The sequence below is a fragment of the Pagrus pagrus genome, assembly GCF_965226575.1.
Source record: "Pagrus pagrus genome assembly, chromosome: 9".
Taxonomy (NCBI): Eukaryota; Metazoa; Chordata; class Actinopteri; order Spariformes; family Sparidae; genus Pagrus; species Pagrus pagrus.
Genome location: NC_140193.1, coordinates 8,067,107 through 8,092,226, shown reverse-complemented (window position 1 = coordinate 8,092,226; position 25,120 = coordinate 8,067,107). Strand labels below are relative to the sequence as shown.

The 25,120-nt window shown below is 41.9% G+C and overlaps 1 protein-coding gene across 1 annotated transcript in view; it reads right to left on the bottom strand.

Moving 5' to 3' along the window:
• The window catches only part of tmem163a (transmembrane protein 163a), a 70,002-nt gene that overhangs the window by 16,880 nt on the left and 28,002 nt on the right, over positions 1-25,120 (bottom strand). Inside the window, exons 3-4 of the mRNA XM_084362771.1 lie at positions 4,597-4,640; positions 2,899-2,990 (exon numbers count right to left, since the gene is read on the bottom strand). Coding sequence (XP_084218897.1) covers positions 2,899-2,990; positions 4,597-4,640 — 136 coding nt within the window. The remainder of the gene's footprint in view (positions 1-2,898; positions 2,991-4,596; positions 4,641-25,120) is intronic.

Sequence of the window (25,120 nt, the reverse complement as noted above, 5' to 3'; positions counted from 1 at the left end):
AAAGGTTTCTACCAGCCTCTATGAAATATTAAAGGAGCAGTTGAACAAAAAATAAGAAAAACAAAATCCAGCCATTACAACTTCTGCCTGCTGGCTTCAATTACAGCAGGGCATCATTCATTCATCATCATTCACATCAGTAATAGTAAGTCTACTGATGCATCAATTCCTTCAATCACACTAAATATTGACAGGCTGATGATAATTAGTGTCAGGCACACTGTATGATGTATATCAGCAGTCTGATTTGAGTGATAATACAAGTAATCTGAAAACCACACCTCAAACTACATAATCTCAGCGTTTGGCAGGTGTCAGGAGACTGTCTGCAGTGTATTTGAGGCACCAAGCGCTACCAGAATAAACAATTTCCCGACTTCCGACTGAGCGCTCGAGGGCGGCGCTTTGTGATGATAGTTTATTAAAAAAATATCAGGCATAATGAGGTGGATGTTTTAGAGAGGGTGGGGATGCATTATGCTTCATGTGCACACTGTGTTTCCGTGGCAGCACTGGAACAAGATGCCTCTCCACATCTTGATTTGCATTCTCACTTCCTCTGCCGGGTCTGAATTATAATATCTGTGTCCCATCTATCTTACTACGGAACGGAGACACAGCGTCTGACAGGTGCAGTGAAGTGGTGTTTATCCTTTGCTGATATGGATGGTGGTCGCTCACGGGGAAACTGCAACAATTCCCTGAGAGAAGGCAACTTTTAGTCTGCATATTTCTGAGAAATGCTTCTCTCCAAGACTCGTTTGAAAATGAATCAGTTTGAGAGTCGCCGGGGTTCTAAGTGCTAAAACATGCATGCATTAACAAGTACATAAATAACACTGCGATGGATGTCTGCAGATCCCACAGATAAAGTATAATGGGGGAAAGATGGCATATTAAAATAGCTACGAAATACAAATGTAGCCTAAATACACATATATGGGTCTTTTACTCTCATCCTAGACAGTCTTTATCAACGTACCCCAACATAATTCAACATTGCTCCATTAAATAATGATATAATATTGCCCCATTTTGTCTCTATTGCCTCTGAATATATTCTCTCAGTTAAATAGAGTAACCTAAAAGTCTCATTCAGTCTCATTCCTTTATTTGTATTTTGTTTTCGTATCCGTGTTACAGGAAGATGCATGATTTGTAAAACTGTCTTGTGATATGGAGGATCGAAATTGCCGAAAATCAAAAATAAAGTAAAAAAAATAAAAATCACCAAAGCATATATTCAAAATAGATGTAGGCAGATAAATGTATAAAATGTGATACACATTTTATTAAGATTTGTTTTAATTCCCCTATTTATTTTCTTTCCCATTTTATAATTTTTTAAATAATAATTGATTAATATACTCTCTTCATCTATTCATCTATAAATGTATTTTTTAAATTTCTGTATCTATTTCTGAAGCCGATCTCTTCTTTTTATCCCTGTATATTTCCCATAACTTTTTTATTTATGTTTTTTATTTTTTTCCTAAAGCAATCTGATTTGTTACGCTAATGAGGGGGTTGGTTCAACATTATATTTGGTGCTTTTAATGACACATTTATTAAGTTGTTTATTAATAGAGTTATTATTTATTTTTGATTTTGGCTCTTCCAGTCCTCCATATTGTAAAGCCATGTGGGCTGAGACAGATTTCTGTCATGACAGAAAAAGAACAAACAAAACAAAACCCACTAACGCGTGTGTGTGTGTGTGTGTGTGTGTGTGTGTGTGTGTGTGTGTGTGTGTGTGTGTGTGTGTGTGTGTGTGTGCACGTGTGTGTGTGTATTATTGGCTGCTCGAGTGGCAGCTCGCTCTTTCATCGTGTGCGACCCCTCTGAGCTGAGCAGAGGTGCTGCAGTAAGATGAACAAAGCTCTGTGCAACCTGACAGCCATTGGATGAGCTCAGCTGAGCTGCAGCAGACCTGAATACTGATGGATTAACAGGCTTGTGTTCAGCAGCGATGTACGGTGACATACAGTGAGGTGACTTTGTTCTATTGGGAATATATTGCTCCACTCTCACACTCTCAAATGAGGAAATTGAGTCTGTAAAATGATTTAATCTGTCCAGCCGAGATTTCAACCACTCCCCCTCGTCACTCTGTTCTGTGGGGCAAGCAGGCAGCTGAAAATGAGGGGTTAATACAAAAATTGGAAATGTTGAGTTTATGTAATCTGTTTTAAAGACCAGTCAAGGTAAATGACCCCTCTCCCCTTTAACAACTAACCCCTAGATTCAACCAGATACGTGTTCGGTCCGGCTCCGCTCCGTCACGGCTCCAAAACAAAAACAACAACATAACATCCAGTTCATTTTCAGAATAAACCACTCCGTGTTGACGCCAGCACAAAAATCTCATAAAAGAGACAAATACAAGCCCTTCTTCTAATCCTTCGGTTGGGAACACTTTGTGTTGTTGTGTTTATAACACATACATATAACTGTGGTTGCGCGTGATTATGTAATCACCACAGGAACCTCTCGGTCCCGCAACTCCAGCTATCTGATGGTTCAGCACCGTGCCAGACTCAAAGCACAGCCAGTGGGGGTTGCCGGACGATGGAGCATAACCGAACGCGGCGCACATGCATCCAGTGGAATCTTTGGGTAAATAAATGCTGCCTTCACATCAGTAAAAATGCTGAAAGTAACACTTTCATTGACGTAAACACATGTTAAGAAGAAGAAGAAAATGAAACGCAACAGGAAAAATAATTAGAGAGAGAGCGAGATGGATGAATACTGTAGATTAATACAAACAGTCGAGTGCAGAAGCTCTCTTGCGTGGATGCAGGTGGAGAAGAGAAACCCAAACTGCATCACACCACAAACTGTAGACTCATCATTAATCAAACATTAATTGAACTCAGCGTGATGTTTTCCACTCACATATACTCTCGGTGTGCGCAGTGCACAGCTGCTGCATTGCTGTAGCGCCAGAGGACAATGACGGATGAGAGGACGTCCAGCGTGGCATCAAACTGCAGCAGAAACAGGAACCCAGAGAGGAAAGTTATTACAGCTTGTTACATCTAATTTATTTATGTGCAGCACTGAAGAAAAAGTATCTTGATACATTGTTCACATCTTGTGTTTGATACAGCAGTAATAATAATGTAGCTTTAAAGGGCACTTAAAGGCATACTGTATATGTTATAGTGCAGGATTTGTCAGTTGCTGTTTCTACACACGATTCAAAGGTGCAGCGAGTATCGTTGGAAGCGTTTGTATTTAACAACCTGGAAATGAGACTCTACAGTCAACTTTCAATCTTTCTCCAGAGCCGCTGACGCCCGGAAACGTACTATACACAGCAAAGTACTAAGAACATGCTGGTAGTCATAAGTGATGATTCAGGACTTCTGTCAAGAGATCATACTTTGGGTTAAATCAACCTTCAGTCACAAAACTTAGGTAACATAAATTTTAGAGCGCACCAGAATCACGGGGCAGATACACAAATTACTTTTCACTTTTGTTGACATTGCAAGACGAGATGTTTGGTCTCGGTGGAATAAATGTCACACGTCTTAAAAACAGAGACGATGTAACAGAGTTCATTAAGCAGCCAAGTAAAAATGTCTTCTGTGTAAACACAGTTTACGATAACAAGCTGCCACATTCATGATGTTACTGCAGTCTAAGCATTTGACATTTGTACATGATGATAATGTTTTCTGTTTAATACGTGGAATATTTCCAATTTACATGTAAATAATAAATGAACAGTTGACGATGAGGCTTCAGCTGTATTCTGACATACAGTAATCTGATAGTTTTAGAAATACATGTATAGCGGTTGTACTTGCAGATTTGCATATCATGAAAGACTGCCTCAGTGGTTTAAACTCCAGCTAAAGCTTTCTATGGTGTGAAACATACGATAACCACTGATGTTTTATTGCCACAGGGGAACAAGGTGATAGAAGTTATTACCAACATGACTTTCTCATAGAAGACTAGAGAAAGTCTTATCTCCCCTGGTGGCAGGATCCTTATCATTTAATTTTCAAGTCACACAGCTCTACCTGCTGCAGCTCAAAGAGAAATGTCAACTTTCAACATGATAGCAGCTAAAGCTACCCATGATCACTTTTTGTTCTAACCCCTTTGAGTCGGGTCATATCAACTGCTTTATTAAAACTGTCGTAGACAGGCAAGCGCTTGCTAATTAAAACCTGCGCTCTAATAAAGAGATAGCTAAAACTGCAGATCATGCTTTATAACATTTTAATCACATTATGCTAATCACATTTTCCCTCACTGGCTGAAGCTGTGGCTGATCTAATTTCCACTTCACTCCTATTAAGTCTTATTTTTTAAACTAATTACACTCTCGATCACTTCCCAAGGAGTAATAAGGAGCTTTATTTTGGTGAAAGCCAGTGGATTTGTTTAGCCAACACCGAAAGCTTTCTGACATTCAACCTGAGCCCCGCGCCCCGTCCCTCCTCTCTGCCCTGTTACCTTGGAGACAAAAGGGACCAATAACACGCTGGAAACAGGAGTCATTAATAAATCACAGAGCCCACATTTATGACTAATTGATCAATGCAGATGGAGGGAGGAAAAGGAGGCAGAACTCACGGCAAATCCGAAGGCTGACGCGCTGTGTCTCATGAATGATACAGCTGTGGAGAGACAGAGAGAGAGAAAGCGATTAGTCCTGTCTGATTAGCTTTTTATGGTACAGCGAAGTGACACCAGTGAGTTCAATAAATTCACTGAATACAAGATATTATATTAATGTTTCCAGCTGCATTATTGATGCATGTTCGTGTGTTTATCTGCACATAGAAGGCAGCATGTTTAATAAAGATGATTGAAGATGATTGAACACAAGTTAATAATGCAAAATGGAAAATAAACACATGGTGACAGATGACAACCTTCTCAGTTTCAGTCACTTCATTGCTGCTGAATGCACACAGGTTGCACTCTGACGGACAGAACGATAATGTACAACACCACTTCAGTCCAAAATCTGTTTTTCTTCATTCCTACACTCGAATGTTTGAGCTCCACTGTGTAGAATGATGTTTGTGTAGTTTCACACTAGAATGCTGCTTTTACACATTTTCCCTGCGCTCATTGAAAATCTGATTTTAAGAGGCGGGGCTAAGAGTGTGATTAGTGACATCACAAACAGTTTGGAAGCCAATCCTGTTCCAGTATTCAGCACACACAAGTGTGATGTAGAAACTTGAAGCCTCCAGTGCACATACACTGAGACTGGACTTAGGAAGTGGGAGACATCTTGTGTCTCGCGGTTAAACTTGAATTAACTAAAGGAAAAATTGCATATTTGCATATTTAACTGCATATTCAGGAAGGAGCAGGTGCCATTATAAATGTTTTAATTTGGTGCTTATACTATTTCTGTTCTGCAACAAAAAGAAACAAAAACAACCTTTTGAATTTCTCCATTGAGCCTTCATGCATGAAGGTTTCCTGAATGGTATGGCAGACACTGTCCACTCATCGCTGTGCAGTCCTTGTCGAGCACACCTGCGCTGTTTTGCCCTTCTGCCTGTCCTTGTGTTACTGTCTCTCTTTCTCCTCCTGTGTTTTCAGGACAGAGTCTCCGGGGACAGCATATCGCCACTTAAATCACCATGGTAACAGGAGATTTGAGGCCAAGGACTACAGAGCCTTCATCTTCTTCTTTCTTTCTTTCTTTCTTTCTTTCTTTCTTTCCTTCCTACCTTCCGTTCATAGAGCAAGCCGGGTACGAAAATACTACAAAATATTCAAAACAACTTCAAACTATGAATTTCTTCTGACGCTCACAGTATCACTAGTGTGAGAGAGGCAGCCTGAGCCTCAGTCACATTCAGAGGGGTGAACAACAGAGAGAAGAAGGAAAAAAAGAGGTGAACGGGGTAAAAAATAAACAATATGGTGACGGTGAAAAAGAGGAATTAAAGAGCGTGGAGAGGAGAGGCCAGCCCCAGACAGACCTTTGATCCAAGGCAGATGGTACGAGTCAGGCTGGATGTGTGACACATGACTGCGCACACACACACACACACACATACACACACCTATGCCGGCCCTGTGTCTTGCCTCTGTCTTGGACACCGCCGCCCATAGTCTCCCTCTCTATTCTTTTTTTTTTCCTAACACGTCCTCTTTCTTGATTGTCTTCCTTCTCATGTCCACACTCTCTCACACGCGGAGGGTGAGCCGATTCTCTGGAGCTCCACCAGGCTTCCGATCCATCTGGACGGTCCAGAAACGGAGCCAAACTGAGAGTGTGCCCGCTTTTAACATGACTTCAAGATCCAAATACAGGGTTATCAGGCAGTTGGAGACTTCTCACTTTTATTGTACAATAGAGTGAGCCAGAGACATGAAATCACATGCTAATAAGCCTCATATTAATTATGTCCACAGCTCAATACCATGAATGTACTGAGAGACTGTAAATGGGTGTCTGGGTTCCTGCTGCCTCCATTACTGTATTTTAATGTCATAAGAGTTCATTTTAAATGACACCTCGCAGCATAAGAGTGCTGCATAATTATAACAAATCAACCAATTGTCAGTGACAAGCTTTAAATGTGCAATATGTAAGAATTCTAGTTAAAAAATGATCGAGAATGTGTGAAGAAATAACAGTTTCAACATAGACATATCTACTGAAGTTAGCATGCTAACCAGCTAGCCCATTGACACTGACCATTGACATGAACACACTCACACACACACACACACCTACATGCAAACAGTTAGCGTGTGTGTGTGTTTGTAAGTATAGGGATAAAGTAATTCCAGAAATCTAGTCAGCCTCCACTGCACTTGAAACCTTCCTCGGTCGACCGTAATCCCACCCTGGTGCGTAGTTTGTAAAGCTTAAAGCTTTGCTCAGGGGCACTTAATCGCCTCCCCTCGTTAGGAACCTCCACCTTGTTAGTTGTTCGAGAGTCAAGCTGGTACTTTCTTAAAACAAAAGCAGAACTTGTTTTAGAAACTAAACCAAAATGTCTTCTCTTTCTCTCTCTCTTTGTTCAAACCTATGAGCATACTTATCTTTACTTTGACTTAAGGTTATCGGGTATACATCCAGTGATGTGGAGGGTCCTGACCTCGCAGATAATTGGCTCTCGGATCTAAAAGCCTCAATGTGTGACCGTCTACATTCCTAGAGAGCTTCTGATAAAGAGTTCAGAGCTGGAACCTGCCGACTGAGAAGCACTGACCCATAAACCGTCATGGGTTTAACCTTGTTGTGTGGTTTTCACGCGGTATAATGTGCGCACATCAAGAACACATACGACTCAGAGTCAAGCCTAATTAACAGAGGGAGCACATAACATTTGGCTCCTATGATCTTCAGAATATATTTCCTCTACAGACAAGTATTATGGTTTAATGTCTATATATAATCTAAACTTGTGACTACAGCGTGCCTGTGTTCTTCCTTATTTAACTTGTTATCTCAATACTGTGGATAATATCTAGTGGGTGTTCTCGACATTACTCGGAAATTAATTGCAGTGATTAGCTGTGGCGATCTGAGCTGGTAAATCATAGTTAATACTCAAACTGTTGCATATCCAGAAATAAACGGGATGACACAAAAACTCTTGTGGAACTAATGTTTGACTGAGGAATGAGAGAAATTAAGACATAAAATTAGTCAAAGCTATTTCCTGCTTCCCTGGGGAAAATCAGTTCAATCGGGAGCCAGATGCTTAAAACTCTGTGTAGATTCAAGACAGACATGCATGACAGACAGATACATGCACACACATACTTTCCATCAGATGTATAAAGCTGCACGCCAGATTCTGCTAACGAAACTCAGTCATCGTGGACGATTGGTGCACGTGGACAAGCTCCATTTCCACTCCCTCAATTATTCACGGATGGATGGAGAAACGCCTTTAAACATCAATTTGCTGTATTGATATTTGGGCCGACTCATTAGTCCTGTCAATGACAAAATCGGCACGGAAAATAAAGTCCAGTTTGACCAGTTGTGTTTCATCAGGGAGGTTCTCCAGGAGCATCAGATGATCGGGCACAGTTGCGACTATTAAAAGCGCTCGCGGGATGATAATTCATCACATGTACCTCTGATCCAGCTATATTTCAGCCATCATTATCAATCATCAGAGCTACGATCAATGATTAATCAAGAGAGCTCTTATTGAAACAGACTTCACAAAGTGCTCTGCAATTCGGGATCAAATGGAGAGATCGCCACCAGGGGAGTCATGTCTTCAACGTACAGTGAATAAAATGAAAATGAACCTCATGTTGCTGAATGCTGTGTAGACAGAATAATCGACCTCCCGACTAGTGAATAATCAAAACCACCAGTCGGCATCACTGTAGACTCATCGTTCATCTGAGGTTTCGGCAATTTAGCAAGCGTGAAGTAACATTTCAGGCTATTCAAAGCTTTTAAGATGGCCTTCTAATGGCCTAAGGTGGACATAGTTTCAGTCCTTGGTGAACATAGATTGGTTTAAACAAACATTTTCTACATTATGCCATCATAACGTAAAGTGAATTTAAGTTATTTAGTAAAGGAAAATACTTCCAGTTTTCTTGCAAGAAAGCAGTGGTGTTGCTGCAGCCAAACAATATCTCCAGCTCAGACAAGCATGCTGGGGGTTACTTATTTTTGTCATGTATTTTTTATTTAAGTGTACATGCATGGTCTGAAGTATGCATGAGGTACGCACACACATCTCACCTTTCCAATTTCCCCTCGAGGGAATCAATAAAGTATTTCTGATTTTGTATTTCTGATCATAAATCCCCACTTTATGTGATGGAATAGGCATACGTATGGTTTTTGTACCCACACATCGCTCACAAGATCCGTTTCCTCACCGTATAATAAACTGTTTGTCTGACCCTCTGTCTTCATAAGCAACGCTGTGAGTCAGCTGAATTGTTAATCAACACTTTCACTGAGGAAGCACTTTGCCTAAGCACACACACGCACACGCACACACACACACACACACACACACACACACACACACACACACACACACACACACACACACACACACACACACACTGTCTCTGGTCTTAAACTATATTCAGTTCCAGAAAGAACAGATGTCCTCTCTCTGTGTGTCGGTGTCATTCATCTACAAACTCATTTGGGTAGCATTTAAGACCCCTCAGCTTCATCACCAACTTGAGCTAGTCTCTCCTTTCATTTCCACCTCATCTCTGCCCTCATTTCAACATGCAGACCGCCACAGTACAGTCCTGATATATGTGGTCATCAGGTCGAACACACAGAGTTCTTCCCTTGATTCCTCATGAGCTACTAATTTGAAGAGTGTTTTTTTCTCTCTTCTCCCGGCAGCTATTCATTTTTTCCAGTTCTTGCTCTCGAGCTCATTTCGATGTGCCAGCCGTCTGTGTGGTTACCGCCTGCCAGCAAATCGATGCCTCTCTCGGGGAGCGCAGACACTACTCGGTGTAACATCCTTTGGGTTGTTAGTTAATCAGGGAGGCAAGCATGCGTGACCAGCGCTAACAAGACTGGGGAGGCAGGCGAGAAAGGGAGAGCTGATGGAGGAGGAGGAACTACGAACCAAAAGAGGAAAGAGGATTCAGAAAGGAGCAGGGGAGAGGAGGATGAGGAGAAGCAGAAGAGTAGAAATCATATCTCTCTTTTCTATTCTGTTCTATTCTCCCCATGGTCCACTTAGATGTCCTGCCAACACCTGCATAGCCACGGCAATGGTTAAGACTTGGCAGCAATAAAATCCTAATTATCAGTGAGTTATGCAAGAAGCAAGGCCAGAGCCAACACTTAACACTCTTACTCTCCCCCTCGCTCTCCCTCTGCCTCCCCTCTCTCTCTCCCTTCTCTTGGCACTGATTATAAGCAGCACATAGATGAAGCAGCATCTGATCAGACATTAGTGCCAGACCAGACTTTGAACTGCTGGGGGCGTCGAGGACATACAAGCATTTAGAATGCTAATGCTAGTGCTAATAGATCCTCAGTTATTCTGTCCTCTGCCTGTGGCGATGTGCATACATGAAAGGCAGGATGACATGTGTTTGAGATAGGAGCTGACAGTGTTTACCCCGGATATTTGATATCAATCACATGATTTAAATGACCCAAAACTCATGACATAAATACTGCATAAATAAAACCGTCATTTTAGGCTCTACTTTAAAATGCACATTAACAAAAGTGGATATTGGACACAAACAGACCTCAGGCAGTTCATATTAGCAATCACACCTCCTCCACTTTAGTACTCAACTCCGGAGACCCTCAGGGCTCTACGCTTAGCCCACTCCTGTTAACCCCTGACTGCACTCCCAGACATCCAGAGAACTCTGTTGTAAAGTATGCAGACGACACCACCGAGTTCATATGGGAAGAAAATCAAAAAATCTTGGGGTCGATGCACAGAGCAGAATGTACAATGTCGAAGCCAGCAATGCCAAAGAGCTGATTGTTGATTTTGGAAAAAAAGGAGGTGAAGACACACACTCCTGTCTACATCAGTGGAGCTGTGGTGTTCGTGTAAATGAAGAAACAAAAAAACATACTGAGTTCTTGCCCCTGTTATTTACATGCAGGGGTATTTTGAGGTCACAAAAATTGCATTTTTCTTTGCCAGGTGCCTGAATGTTTTTCTAGAAAACAAAGTGTCAATTTTAAGTGAGACTTTAGCAGACCATGTCAGACTACATGATGTGGATCCCGTGTGTTTTCCAGCTAAAAAGGGCATTTACAGGTCATCTGCAGGCTTATTTTTGCCTTAAAAGATGTAGGCGAGAAACATAAATAAATAATTCAGTGTGTTCAAACTCCTATAGATTAATGCCAGAAGCACTTACAGAGCTTCTGACCGTTATAGCTTCAGCTTATAGCCTTTCAAAAGTGCCACAAACCATGTCTGTACTCCAAATGGTTCTACGACAGCTTTGAATTTACTTTGGGCTAGACTGGGATAGGCGTTACATACATTTCCAGGATTAAGATGAGGTTAAAATGACATACATAGTAGAAAGGGAAGAGTACAATATGGCCCTGTTCCAGTGATTTGTAGAGAAAGAGAGGGATGATGTGCCAACATTGCATATAAAGTAATAGTGCTTATTTTCCTTTTTTGCTACGTTATCAATGACTACAACTTCCCTAAATCTAATACTGAAGTAATTGCAATGTTACTGACACTATAAATCAGTTTAATCTCTGCTTTCCATCAAACCGTGTACTCTACATTGAATTAGCGGAATCATTTGCAGCCAAACAGGAATGTAATTATGTCGTTCCTCAAGAGCTCAATTCGGGGTTGTGAAATTCAATTACATCTCAAGGAGCAAAGGAATAATCTGGGAGACGGGGGATGAAGAGGAGAAAGGTGACGGTAGACGCAGACAGAGCAGCAGATGGACGGACTGCAGAGAGAGACAGAGAGGAAGTGTGGGTGAGAGAGCAGCAGAAACAGAGCGAGAGATTAGCACAGTGAGAGAAAGACAGAAAAATGGAAAGAGCGAGAGAGATTGAAGGAGCAGCTCTTCCAATGACTCAGAGCCTCCAATCCAATAACTCATCTGTGTTAGCGCTCTGAAAAAATATAAAACCTCCCAACAGACACGTCTAATGAAGTTGAGGAAAACCACTTAACAGTCCCGAGATGAGACTCAAAGTGTTTGAAGTCGGGTTGTGTGGCTCAAAAAGCAGTTCATTATATTTCCGCGCTCTGTGGCGATGGTAGTGTTTGCACAGTGTAATGATGGGAAGCGAATGATAAGCAGAGGCAGGTTAGGAAAAGGCCAGGCAGAGGAGGAGGAGGAGAGCCGGACAGAGGAGGGAAGAAGACAGAAGATCAGTGAGTGGACGAGGGGGGACGGACCGTCGCTGAGGAGGGATCATACATCATTAAACCTGGACTAAACAAGAGTTTTATGCAAATACAACTGAAGGGGCTGAAACTGTGCAGCAAGGTTAATATCCCATTGCCACTTATCTAGACACTGTAGGTTACAAGACATTATAGTCTTATTTATCAGAGCAGCACATAAAAATAAAATGTCAGTCCAGTTTATCAAAATCAAATGACAATTTATCACCTTTCAAATCCAAGACAGCTCCCGGTGCTGGTCCAATCAGGTGCGGCAAGTTAGTGTTTGTGTGGTCGTTAGAGTATAGCCTGCATTAGTGAAGCATGTAAAGCTGTGAAGGGTTGAGGCCCTGTGGACACGTACCATCAGTTAAAGTCATTGATGGGCAGCCCCTCGAGCGCAGACGGAAGAGGTAACTCAGATCGAAGATAAGTGCAGGTTCCACTTATTGCTGTTTGTTTCAAGCATGTAAAGCGAGTTGTGTTGTTGCTTATGTACAAAAATGTGCATGTTCTGAGAAGTATAAGTTTAAACAGGCTGCTTCACTTTGTGTTTAACTTGCTCAAAGGTTTTTATCTCAGGCAGTCTTTGCACATGTGCAGTTTCCTTAATCCAAAATACATTTCTTAATAAAGATAATTTCACCTTAAGAAGATAAAACGTGGCTCTGAATTGAATTCATTTAAAGCTAATTGGATCAAAACAGTTAAAAAAAACTGTTTTAAAAAAATTTGTAGGAGACAAGATTGAATAAAAAAAAGTGTAAATGTGGAGTATTTGTGTGTACAGATGTGTGTGTATGTGTGCGCTTGAGTCTTAAATTGCTGGTTGCTCTCCGCTGGGGCAGGGAGTTAAAACAAAGGCCCTGCGGACGCCGCTTCCTCGTTAATTAGCGTCTCTAAATGGGCATCAACTCCCTCTGATGCCCGTACACATCGCAAGACGAGACCATTAAGCAAAAAGCACGGACTACGCTGCACTCAGTGCACATAAAACCCCTCTGAGCACAGGTAAACACCCATCAAAAACTTGCTTGGCATAACCCCTCCACCCCACACACATGCACTCCTTGCCCCCTCAGCAGATACATCCGACATGGCTGCGGCCGTTTGCTCAGCAGCAAAATATTGTGTTTAATAATTCAGGACCTACTGCTTGGCTCTGCACCGCGCCTCGCACTCTGGCTGAGTTCACGCTGCGGAAAACCCTACTGGGACGCTTCCTCTTCCTTCCCTCCTTTTTAACCTCCCCTTTCTTTCTGTCCTCGTCTCCCTCTGCGTCCCCTGTGGACGGCCCTCCTGGTCCTTTCTGTCCCTGCGTGTCTTCTAAAAGAGAAATCATTGCTTTCCATTCTCTCTCTCTCTTGTCCTCTTTGCTGCAGTTGTCTCCATCCTCCCATCTGTCCCCCTCCTTCATCCCACTACCGCTCCCTATCTATTTCCATCCCTTTCATTTCGCTCCTCAATTTGTCTCCTCTGTTTCCTCCCCCTCCCTCCTTCTTCTTTTTCCTACATTACCACCCCTCGGTACCTCCCTTCTCCCCTCTCTGCAGCCCGGCTTTATTGATTTGCAGCAGGGCAGGATTGCAGTCGATGGGAGGTGCCATCTGCGAGCGGCTTGGCACTGAGGGACTCACCGGCGTTCGTGTGGAGATTAAGCCAGGACAAGCACACGGCTGATTGAACTAATGCTTCCTACACACCTGCAGGTTTTTAAAGAGCTTCATCCGGGAAGCGTTTTTAACAGCTTAAGAAACTTTCAGCGGAGTTCAAGGATTTTTCCAAAAACAGAATCCACGTCAGGAGTCCTCCGCTATCCAGAGAGAGGTGTCATTGTGGAGTGATAATGAAACACACACACACACACATGCACAAAAGGTTCATTATTAATCACAGCTCTCGACACAGTGCCTCACAATTAGACAGGAATTACAGCTCCGCAAAGCCCAGCAGAGTCATAAATCGGTTATGTTGGTATAAAAGACGTTTGCACCGACTATTCATTCCCTGTTAATGTCCTCACAGCAGGAGAATTACTGTGATGCAGTTAGCTAAAGGACATCTTGTGGCAAACAATGTGACAGTATTATGAGGGAATTCATTAGCGGCAGACACAAAAATCCTCTCAAGGTCTCCTCTGCAGTTGTTGTGCTCACTGGTTTAGCTCCGATGAATGGATTGTGTGGCTCTAGTTTATTTTCTCTGGTTTCTACAGTAATTTACACACTATGATCCAGTCTTTAATCCAGCTCAGTTTAATGAAGGGACAAAGAAAGGCTAAACTACACAGCTTTACACATCAAAAGGATGATATTCTATATGAATAATCCAAAACTATGAAACTATAACACTCTTCAGCATGCTTTAGCTGTCTTTTAACAGTGACGTATAACTATTTTCATGTAACATAAACAACATCTAATTAAGTCCCTGTGGGTTTTATGCATTGTGCAGTTATGGCTTCAATTAACACACAGCAGTCAAAGACAAACATGCTAGTTTATTTTATTTTTATACAAGTCATTAAATAGAAAATGTCAACTTAAGCTTGTAGTTCAAGGAAAAGCTGACATGAGGACTAATGAGGATTTCTCAGGTCTCAAACATCTGCTGAACGACACAAAGGAGAAAAGTACAGACCAGTAACTAATTATTTTTATTTCCTGCTTTCTTTTCTAAGGCAGAAATATAATCATCCTTAAATAAGTTAAACTTTAAAGGTGCACTGTGTAGTTTTCGGGAATTTTAATAACTGAGTAACAAACTGACCTTCATACCGTTTTCCTTTGTTTATATGTGGCGGACCCTGCCACCTTTCTACCTTTCAAACGGTGTTCTGGGGACCTTATTTTCCTCCAAGAACAGCGTGTTTATTCAGTTACGGAAAAGATAAATATTTCTGAGTTTGTATTATTGCCTCATTAATATTGTACATATTCAAATTATGAGTTCGAATTTCTTCTCCAAAACTTCATAGCGCCCCTTTAACTATATAACTCCAGCAACTTTCAAACACTTTCAAAGTGTTTTCTGTACCAAGTCCAAGTCAGGGTCATCTCACACTTAAAGGCACCTGTTAGCGCCCAAACCTCTGCCAACACAGAGCCCGTCTCCAACTGGCACAACATCACCTTTCAGAACGGTCTGTTTGTTTTGTTTTATTATTATTGTTTGTGTTTTTTTTAGCCAACTTGGACTTTCTACAAAATATGACAAAAGGGTGGAAATTCCAGTTACAGCTGGTGCTCGATAAAGAGTAATGGCTACAACTAGATTTCAACTATGTCTGCGACAGTTTCTCTGCTATATCCATTATATGAGCTGTGTACAGCATGCAGTGTTAGCCACCAAGTGGGCCTTGACTGAGAAAGTTTTGTCAACTTCTACCCGTATGTCAAGCTTAACTATTCAAGTCAGCGAGGATGCGACGCCTTAGAAGTCAAAGTCAATGAAAGGTGGGAGAGCTGATTAGGGCTGTAATACCATCGAAAGCTCCAGAACAGTTTGAGTTGAGCAACAAACTCAACTCATTTCTTAATTTGTTTCTTTGTTTTTACCACGGAGGAGCGGACTTGAGAAAGAGTAAGCAGAAGAGAAAAAATGTACCACTGAGCTGTACTGAGCATCATCCCAGCAGACCACACAGGCTGATGCCTTGGTCACACTACAAGACTTTCAGAATCATCGGTTTGCTGTCCTGTTCGCACTTCACAACTGTCTTGTCTTGTAATTGGGAGTCTTGCGGTCTGTTGTGCTTCCTGCGCCGCAGTGACAGGGGGTCACACATGACAAGATCACACACGCCAGACGTGACAGACGGCGTGGTCCAAGGAGTCCAAGTTGTTTGTGCGCTGATTGGATAGAAAAAACAAGGAAGAACAAGATTTTTTTTTTTTTTTTTTTTAGAATAACACGTTACTGCCTGTTCGACTTGTCAGCAACAACTTGCTTGAATGTATCTCTGATTACTATAGGCTGTTATTGTGCCCTGTTCATACACTCAGAGAGCTACTGTCTCCTCTCATTGGCCGTAGCTCGTTCCTGGCTCCCTGACCTGTCTGCGACTTAACCAGATATTTAGCGTCAGCGGACTGTCGCCAAAGCTCCTGGATCGTGTCTTCAAACAGTTCTCACACACCGATGGCCGTTCAAGGGAGCGTGTGCAGATCTGCCTCTGATCTGGAGCTTTTTGTTGGCGGTCTCCAAAAACCGCCGGCGAGCAGAAGATCAGGGCTAAGATCCGATAATGTTGATTAGCTTAGACTTCAATCAACTCAAATAACTCGACTGATATTGAAGAACTAGCTGCATTTCAGCGGCACAGCAGCAGCAGTCCTCCATCAGCACAGCGAAAACAGTGCTGTGACAATTCAAACAATCCTTGGCGCCTAATAGGTCTGAAAACGAGGCTTTACAAGGGTGACCTAGATGTGCTAGATGTTGCGTAACTTCACTCTCTAACTCGCCATGTTTTTGTGCTTGACATTTCTTGCACCATAAGGCGTCTATTAAACTAATAAAGCTGCATTGCTGTTTACCTTTTTCTCTCTTTCTTCTTGAAAATCACTTAAAAAAAAAGATCAAAACCCAGTTTTCCAACATTCAGAGTTACATAACTACTGTTGTTTGCATCGTATCTGAACATCTATACCCATCAGACCTCAGACGTCCTCATTTAATTACAACAAACAAACAAACTCAAGTATAGTGTTGTTAGTATATCCTCTGGGTCCGTCAGAGCTCTGGCTGGCAGCAGCATTAAATAATCTCCCCTCTGTTTACTGTTTACCTCACTAATTTATTTGCTTTGATACGTTCCAAGACTTCCAGCGGTGCCTGGCAAGGATAGAGTGAGCAATAATTAGCAGAAATCATACATCTTCGTTATCCCAAACTAGACAGCTGCTGCGGTTAACTTTGACCAGTGAGCAGTTTCACTGAGGGCGTTACTGCTCTGACCTGTCAGGACCAGATTCAGACACACAGTCGGCACCACATGAGGTCCACACGGGTCCGAGGAGACTAACTGAGCGGGCACATGACCGCACACATATTCAGCTTCTGGTGAAATGGATTCACCTGCGTACTGTTTTATCCCTGCAGAGAGGAGGTCTGCGAGACACCTGAGCCGCTGAACTACCTCACTCACCTCGATCCCTCACTCTCTCCTCAATGATCCTACATGCACTCGAGAGCTGCAGTAATTCAGCAGCCTCTCTTTGTATCACTATCTGTCAATTTCCCACGACACCTCAGCCTGAGAGCTTCTTCCTTCTGCTGCAGAAACTGCATTAATATCTCTTAGTGGAAATGAAAAGGTGGAACAGTGGGGCTCAGGGAAAAGGCAAATGGCAAGTTCAGGTCACATTACTGACATACAGGAAATGATTAGGGGAAATTTCATACAGCCAGGTGGCTTATCTAATGGCTCTTAAGTTACTGCAAGTTCTCATTTCTCAGCTTGTAAGATGAAGCTTGCTAGCTGTGGTCACTTCAATATTAAAAAATCACTGTTGGTTTAAAGTTGAGCTCGCTAAATTTCACAAGAGTTTTACTTTCACTATAATTCAGAAAAACGCTCATACGGACTCGAGTTGAATACACTGACTGATTGTCTATTTTGTAATGTACATACAAGGACATGCAAAACCTTTGGCAGGTTATAGAGAGTGCACACAGATTTCCTCACTTATATTTACAGCCAGTCACCAATAAAACATGTTTATTACCTGACTGTCATATCAGGAGGTGAAGAGGAAGACAGAAGACCACAGTTTGAGACTGTGTTTCAACATTTGTAAGTGTGAAACAACTGGATCATTGTCAGCCATGTTTGCGGTAGCAAAAAAAGGATATTTTAAACAAGATTTCGTGACATCCCTAGCTGTGTTTATGGCACCCAAAACAGGTATTTTAAGCCAAATCATGATCTTTACCTCACCCCAACCAAGCTTTTTCTTTTGTGTCTTTCAGGGTTAACAAAAAAAGGACCCCAACGCATGACACGAGGAGGCAGGCAGGTAAAATCACAAAAAGCTGAAGTCCAAACACAAAATCTCAAAATCCAAAATGAACATTTAAAAAGGAAGTGGACAGAAAGCTCAACATAAAGGAAACACAAAACAAAGGAAGCAGGCAGGGGCAAAACCAAGAATTAGAACAACCAAAAAATACAAAAGTAAAAAAAATAAAGTACAAACCAATGAAGTGCTGGGAACATAGAGGGGAACACAAGAAGCAAATCAGGACCGGATAACAGTAAACACAGGAGACGCAGGACTGACATGAGGACAACAGAACAAGACATACTGACAAAGATGAAGGCAAATACACAGACTTTAATACACAAGAGAGGGAAGACTGATAAGACACAGGTGACACTAATAGGGCAATCAAAAAAAGGCAGGAAAGAAACACATAGACAGGAAGTGGAGAGTAAAACATGACACATGAGGAGAGAACTACAAAATAAAACAGGAAATAACTGAACCAGAAACCCCTGCACCTAACCAGACAAACAAAAAACTTTGCAACAAAACTGTGGTTTGCAGAAGCATACAGTGCCAACCTGTATCCTGGTTGCTGTTACAGACTGTATTTCTTTCCCTTCTCTTGCTGGTATTTGGAGGAGCTAGCAGGCTGTAAAATAATGAGGAGAATGTATAAACAAGCATTCAACCGTGAACATTGCCTTTCCAGTTATTCCAAAAACTCGGAAAGCAACCTCAACTTTAGCATAATCCCAAAGGAGATCTGGTCTTACGGGCCGGCATTTAACAGCACACACCATAGAAATACACTGAACTATATAATTAAATGCACACTCAGGTTAAGACGCCAGTGTTTGCCCTTTAAAACGAACATTTAATTTGCACCCAGATAGTTGCCGAGAACAGTTCTCTCGCCGTAGGTGCATTCAGGTTGTAGGTCTCTCCCTCTTTCCCTCTGACCTTGATGAACCGCTGATTCAGACCCAACTCGAGTGATGTGCAGCACGTAGAGACACCGAGACAGAACAAGGAAAAGCCAGAGATAGTGTGACATTGATATAGAGCGATGTGTGTGGACGTGTCTGTGCACATATGTGATTTCTCTTACCTGTAGTGTGACTTTGCATTAAGACGAGCGAGTGACTCAGACAGTGTCGTGGTTATAAAGGCTCTTGTGCAGCTCTGGCCACGACACATTTCCCCCACAGTTTAATAATGAGCTCTGTGCAGCCAGTTCTGCATAATCAAGTCCAAACACACAGAAAGCGAGAGATACCTCAGACACTATGAATAAACGAGCACACAACACATACGTACACATGACGTAGTCTGCTGTCAAACACCAATTACTGCTGTTTTTTTTTTACCGAAACAGCATTAGTTGAAATACGTATTAGTCATCTGGACATTTTCTATAAACTCTCATCCACCGCACGTCTTTCTGAGATGTAGCCACGCACTCATGCGGCAAAAACAGAGAAAAAGGAAACTCAAGAAAACTCAACTCATTATACTCATTAAAGGCAGTGGCAATGAGCTAAATGAGTGTTTCAGCATTGTACTAGTACCCTTACCTCCTCCCAATTTGGTACAAAGTGAAATTAAACACACCTGCCCCACCTTCACCCACTTACAGATATCAGCCACCTAAATATGCCTAATTCTTTTCATCAAGATCCATGAATCATTACCTGAGAAGTTAAGAAAATGTTGAAAAACGCCCAATCTCACAATGTTAAAGAACGTGAGAAAGACCAGAGCTTAATGTGGTCTATTCAGGGCTCCACTTATGTGATCCATTATAGGTCCCATTATAAGCTCATTTTCAGGTTCAAGTGTTTATTCAGCGTGTCTACAAGAAAATATCTACATGCTCAACGTACAAAAAACACATCAGTTTGCTGATACTGTCCATTGCTGCAGCACTTCTATTCATCCTCTGTCAGAACGTGACGAAAAGCCTAGTCCAATCCACAAAAAAGCTGTGAATTGGTGACATCAGAGTCGCAGTGATTGATATATCACAGCGTCTACCTTTCTGCTGCCTCCTAATTAAATCTTTCCAGCCTTGAGAACAACAAGCTTATCTTGGTTAGAAGTCAGCGGGTTACTGAAGAGACAAGAGAAACATCTCATTGTGTCACTCATGAGACTGTAATGAATATATAGTGAGATTGAATTTACTTAATCAGCCTCGATAATGTGACATCGAGGATGTCGAAACAAGCAACAGCTGTGAAGATCATCCGAGCATTACATTCAATCAGAGGAAAATCAGCTCTGGTGCGTTCCATCGACTCACGATAAATCAGTTATTCATCTTATTTGTTGTGTCTGTATTTATGTTTCTCTGCTTATACGTCCTACAAACAGAGGGGATTAGTAGTTTCTGGATACACACTGTGACAAGCGGTCCTGTCATGGCAACGGGCATCCTGTTTCATCATCATTCACCGTGGTAACATGAGCGCAGAAGGCGCTGATAGGCTTCTCAGCTGAAAACACTGTGTGTGATGTGTTGGTGTTCGATAGCTGAGGATTATTGCTCAGTTGTTGTGGAAAGTGAGAAAGGATTTTAACTGTTTCAAACAAAAAGTAATCTACCATCGTAATCCTGACTTAGCATCTGTTTTACATCTATAAAAACATGTTTTACCTTGCCTGAAAATGCTTTTAGAAATGACTCGATCATGTTGTTGATCATGTCAGTGTTTTACCGCTGTTTAAACAGTAGCTTTCACTGCGGGCTAACCTACATTCGCGCCGAGCAGCCGCAGCCCAGTTTCACTCATTCAAACAAGCCTGCACCCAGTGCACTGTTTCATCTCGCTTAAAAATGAATGAGGTGTGAGTCATGACCAGCAACTATTTCCATCTATTTTGATTCTGCGCTGTCACTTCCTGTTAGCCCTCAACTCTGCTTCTTGAGAGAGTTATAACAGCGAAAGACAGACGACAGCTATCGTCCTGATTATCAGTGGAATAACGCAGCGATTGTGTCTCACAAGGCTGTCCCTGGTTGAATCCAGTGGGCAAACGGCTACCATGGGGCCGGCCGTCAGCTGATGTAGCTCGCTCCGGGCTGCCTGAGCCCTCTTAGCTATGAAGTCGGGGCCATTAGCTCGCTCTCTCACACTTCTTCTAGCTGGCATCAATCCTGCATTTTTTCCGTCTTCTCATTTTGGCACCCAAAATGACACTTTTTTGGCGGTGCTTTCATTGTGGAATGCAAGGATTGGTAGGTCATTCAGGCTGAAGTTATACTTATTACAAGTAATTTATATAGATTATCAGTATGGCTACATAAAGGCAGACACGTGTGGGGCAGCTACAGCATTTCATTTATAAACACAAGCTGCAACAAACATATTTTATGATCATTCTTCAGAGACACTTAAAAGCGAGAAATTAGGTCAAAAATACAAACAGCAGCAGCGATGAGGGAACAACATTCATTAAAAATAACTGCCATATTTATACTCTAATTATCTGATGATGATGATGATGATTTTATTAAAAACAAGCCTTTACCATGGTGCAACGAAGACCGGTAACTTGTACTTGTCGGTGTGTGTCAGCGCCTCACACCAGAGAAGCAAAGAGTTCAAAAATGGAAGATGTTTGAAGGAAAGACAAAGAAAATATGAGATGTTTGCGACTGAACATCCAAGAATGAAAGTCACACACGTATGATCGGGTTAGGAATTAATCCACACTTCCAAAGATGTTGGCAATGTGCTGTTTCCACCCTGATCCTGTAAATTGGAATTGGCAAGTGTGTCATATAGTGTGAGCTTATATGCTGAGTGTGAGGCTGCTGCTGTCTATACAGTATGTGCTTTCAGAGGTACAGCTGTGCAGGCAGAGGAGCCGAGCACCAGATGGTGACAGCTTGGATTTCAGCCGAGGTCATTTTACTGTTTCGTCTCTGTGCATTAGGTGAGCCGAGAGCCTAAAAGATGGGAAATCTTCACTGCCGGTAAGTGAGTCAGGTTTGGGTACTGTTCAGATTTGAACCCTGAAGTTCAGTATGGGTCCCCAATGGTACCTTATTTTAGTACCTTGCTCTCTCTGTTAATACAGTTGTAAAAAATATGTCAACGTATGTGACCGGCATTGCCTCAAAGGAAAGAGCTTTTCAAAGACATGGAGAGCAGCTGGAGAAACTGTTTTTACTCTCCCTGTCTACTCTGCCTGATCCAAAGAAGAAGAAATAACACCGACACTACAGCAGGGCTTACACATCATAATATTTCTTTGTAAATAGTTTGCAATTCACACATTATTGGTTTCATACCCAGGTTTCGGAAATACTATAAAATCTCACACTTTTTGGCTAATGCTCGTAAAAATGCAATAAAAATGTCTTGGTTTGGGTTTTTGGTTAGTCATTTCCTGTTTTATTGTGTAGATGATATCCTCATGTGGCATGTTTTACATTCCACTTCCTGTCTTTGTCTTTTTTCTCGTTATGCTATTTGGCTTTTGTATATTTTAATGTTTGCCCAGGTGTTTCCTCCGGTTAGATGTGTTGCCCTGACTCACTGTGACTTCTTCAAATTTTTTATAGGTGGGGCCAGAATGGGCAGCTGAAGATCTTGGGGTTGCCACCGAAAGGGGGTGAGGGTTTGGGAGGCTGTCTGGGCATGCATTTCTTATTTTCATATTATTTTCGACATTGATTTACTTTAATTAAGTAGTACAGAATGTTAAATATCAGCTAGAAGCTTATGAAACTCACTAGGGGCTCGGCCCCAGCTGGCCCACCCTCGGGGGCACCACTGACTGTTATCATGTCAGGAACAAGACCAGACAGGCCTCTGATGAAGACAGTGGGGATAGACAAGAGGACCAAAGTCCCATTGTTCGCCGCTTACAGTAAATGCCTTTCTAGTGTCTGTCAACCAACCAGATCGCTTCAAACACACGCCTACGGCACATAATCCACTCAGCGTCTCAGTGCAGTGTGACATCTTTTCTGCAGGCTGTTCATTCAGTAAAACATCCTGAGTCACCGTTACAAAAGACGACCGACAACTGTGAAAGAAAAATCTGTTTCTGGTTTATCAGGTGGGATCGTGTTTTCTTACACACACAGGCTCACAGACATAATCTGAGCAGCCTCGGCTGTCTCGCGGACAGGCGGCCGAAAATTGAGTGCAAATTAGTCCTCTGTCTCAAGTGTGAGTGTGTGTGTGAGCGCTGTCCTGACATGGTTGTGAATGTCGCCTGCTGCTTGGGGAATCTGACAGGTCGGGAAAAAACACTTGTAACCTCTCAGGTTTAAATTGCACCTGGAAACAGAGCTTCGCTGGCTCAGACAGCCACTCAGCTCAGATGCTACACGGATTTAGCGATAAATCTTAACTTCATCTTCACATGAGGACTAATTGCTGCTTGCTGGTGGTGCCATTCACGTTCTGCCTGACAGAATCGACATCAAACAATGCTTTGAGCACAGAGGGGGGGTTGTTTGTGTTCATACCAGCCTAGCATGAGTGGGCGGTTGTGTGCATAGTGCTCACCAGAGGATACCATGATTCAGCGGTAGGGAAAACAAATGATCCCAGAACTGACGAAAGTAACTTGTGTAAACGAATACTCGGGGGGGAATGTGCATTTAGCAGGTAGACTCTCCAGGTGGTGATTATCCTTCATCCACTCCCGCTGGAACGGCCTAAAAGCCTCCACCAGAACCTCTCCATCGTTTCTTTGGAGAATATTTCTGTTTTTAGCGTATTTTTAGTAAAGAAATAAATGCAGAGTCTGCGAGCTGAAATGCAGATCAAACTGAAGGTCAGACTGATTCAGTTGAAGGTCAGGCAGCAGTTATTTCTTTTCTCCTGAATGAAGAACTGTATAACAGAGAGCATATAAAAGGCATACTGAAATTCAAAAGTGGTTGTCAGATCAATAGACCTACACCTTTAGACACCAGCTTAATATCAAATCTGAGCCTGTTGTTCATTAATTGAATGAAGTGATTGAACCACTGAAGAACTGTTGAACCACCATTTTACAATTAAATATGTGGAGAGCAAAATGGATTTTTCCATCACAAAAACCAATAGCGGCAAACTCGTTTCCCATTTCAACAGAAATGTTGATACTGCAGCAGCTCTGGTCCAGCTGCAGACTCCCGACAGCTTACATCACTTCTAACTTAAAACAGAGCTGAATTTTTATCGCTGTTCATGTCCTTTTATTTTCATCCAAACCATGATCTTTTCCGAATCCTAACCAAATGGCAGCTGAAAAATATTGAAAAAACCCCCCGAAAATAATAGATTAATTAAGTCTATATAAAAAATCTATATAAATCTCTGGCAACACACAGGATGCAATCCAGTCGCCTGCATGATAGTCATGTGCAAAGATCCAGTCATCCATGATTTAAACTAAGATGATGTGTGATGATGATTGATCTACCTGACATGCCCGAAATAAACAAATATGTATAATATAAAAATAAAAAATATATAAAATAAATAAATAAATCCAGCATAACTCACTGTGAGCAACATGTTGACCTGACTTCCTAAAGGCTTTCCGGCAGAAATACTCTCATATAATCCCCCAAGCGGTCATACAAGGCAGACTTTTGCTTTCCATGCACAAAAATGTGAGGTCAAATCCACAAATTATTGAAAACAACCTTCAATCAGAGCACTGACTGAGACGGTCACAGAGCATATCAAAGCGTGCACCGCTACCTCCCGCAAGACCATGCCGATCCAGGTGAAATACCAAAGCTTTTACGGTGGCTGAGGAAGACAATAGACCAACTGTTTAAAAATACATTGAAAATATTAATGACAGCAATGTAAAAACACCAAAAAATATGTTTTTCCAACTATGTGTTGGAAGCACATCAATATATGACTTTCACCACAAATAATGTGGTTGTTAAAACAAATTATTTCCCTAAGGGGAATAGTAAACTATTTCTTCTTCCTCTTCAATTAATCAATGCAAAGAAAAGGAGGCTTAGGAAAACAAAATCATTTAGACAAATACAAATAAGGTCTTTTTGCAGCTAAGGAGAACACTGTGGATAAACTATAAATTGTGTTAGCCTAACTGCTAAAAATGTCACGCTGGGAGCAGAAAAGGTGGAGAGTCATGCCGGCAGATCGATGGAAGAATTTTTATTCAGAACAACACAACAGAGGATGAGACAAAGACCGAACCAATGACTGGACTTACATACAAACTAAACTAACGAGGGGATGAGGCGCAGGTGAAGAGGGGCAGCAGGTGAGGGGAATGAGT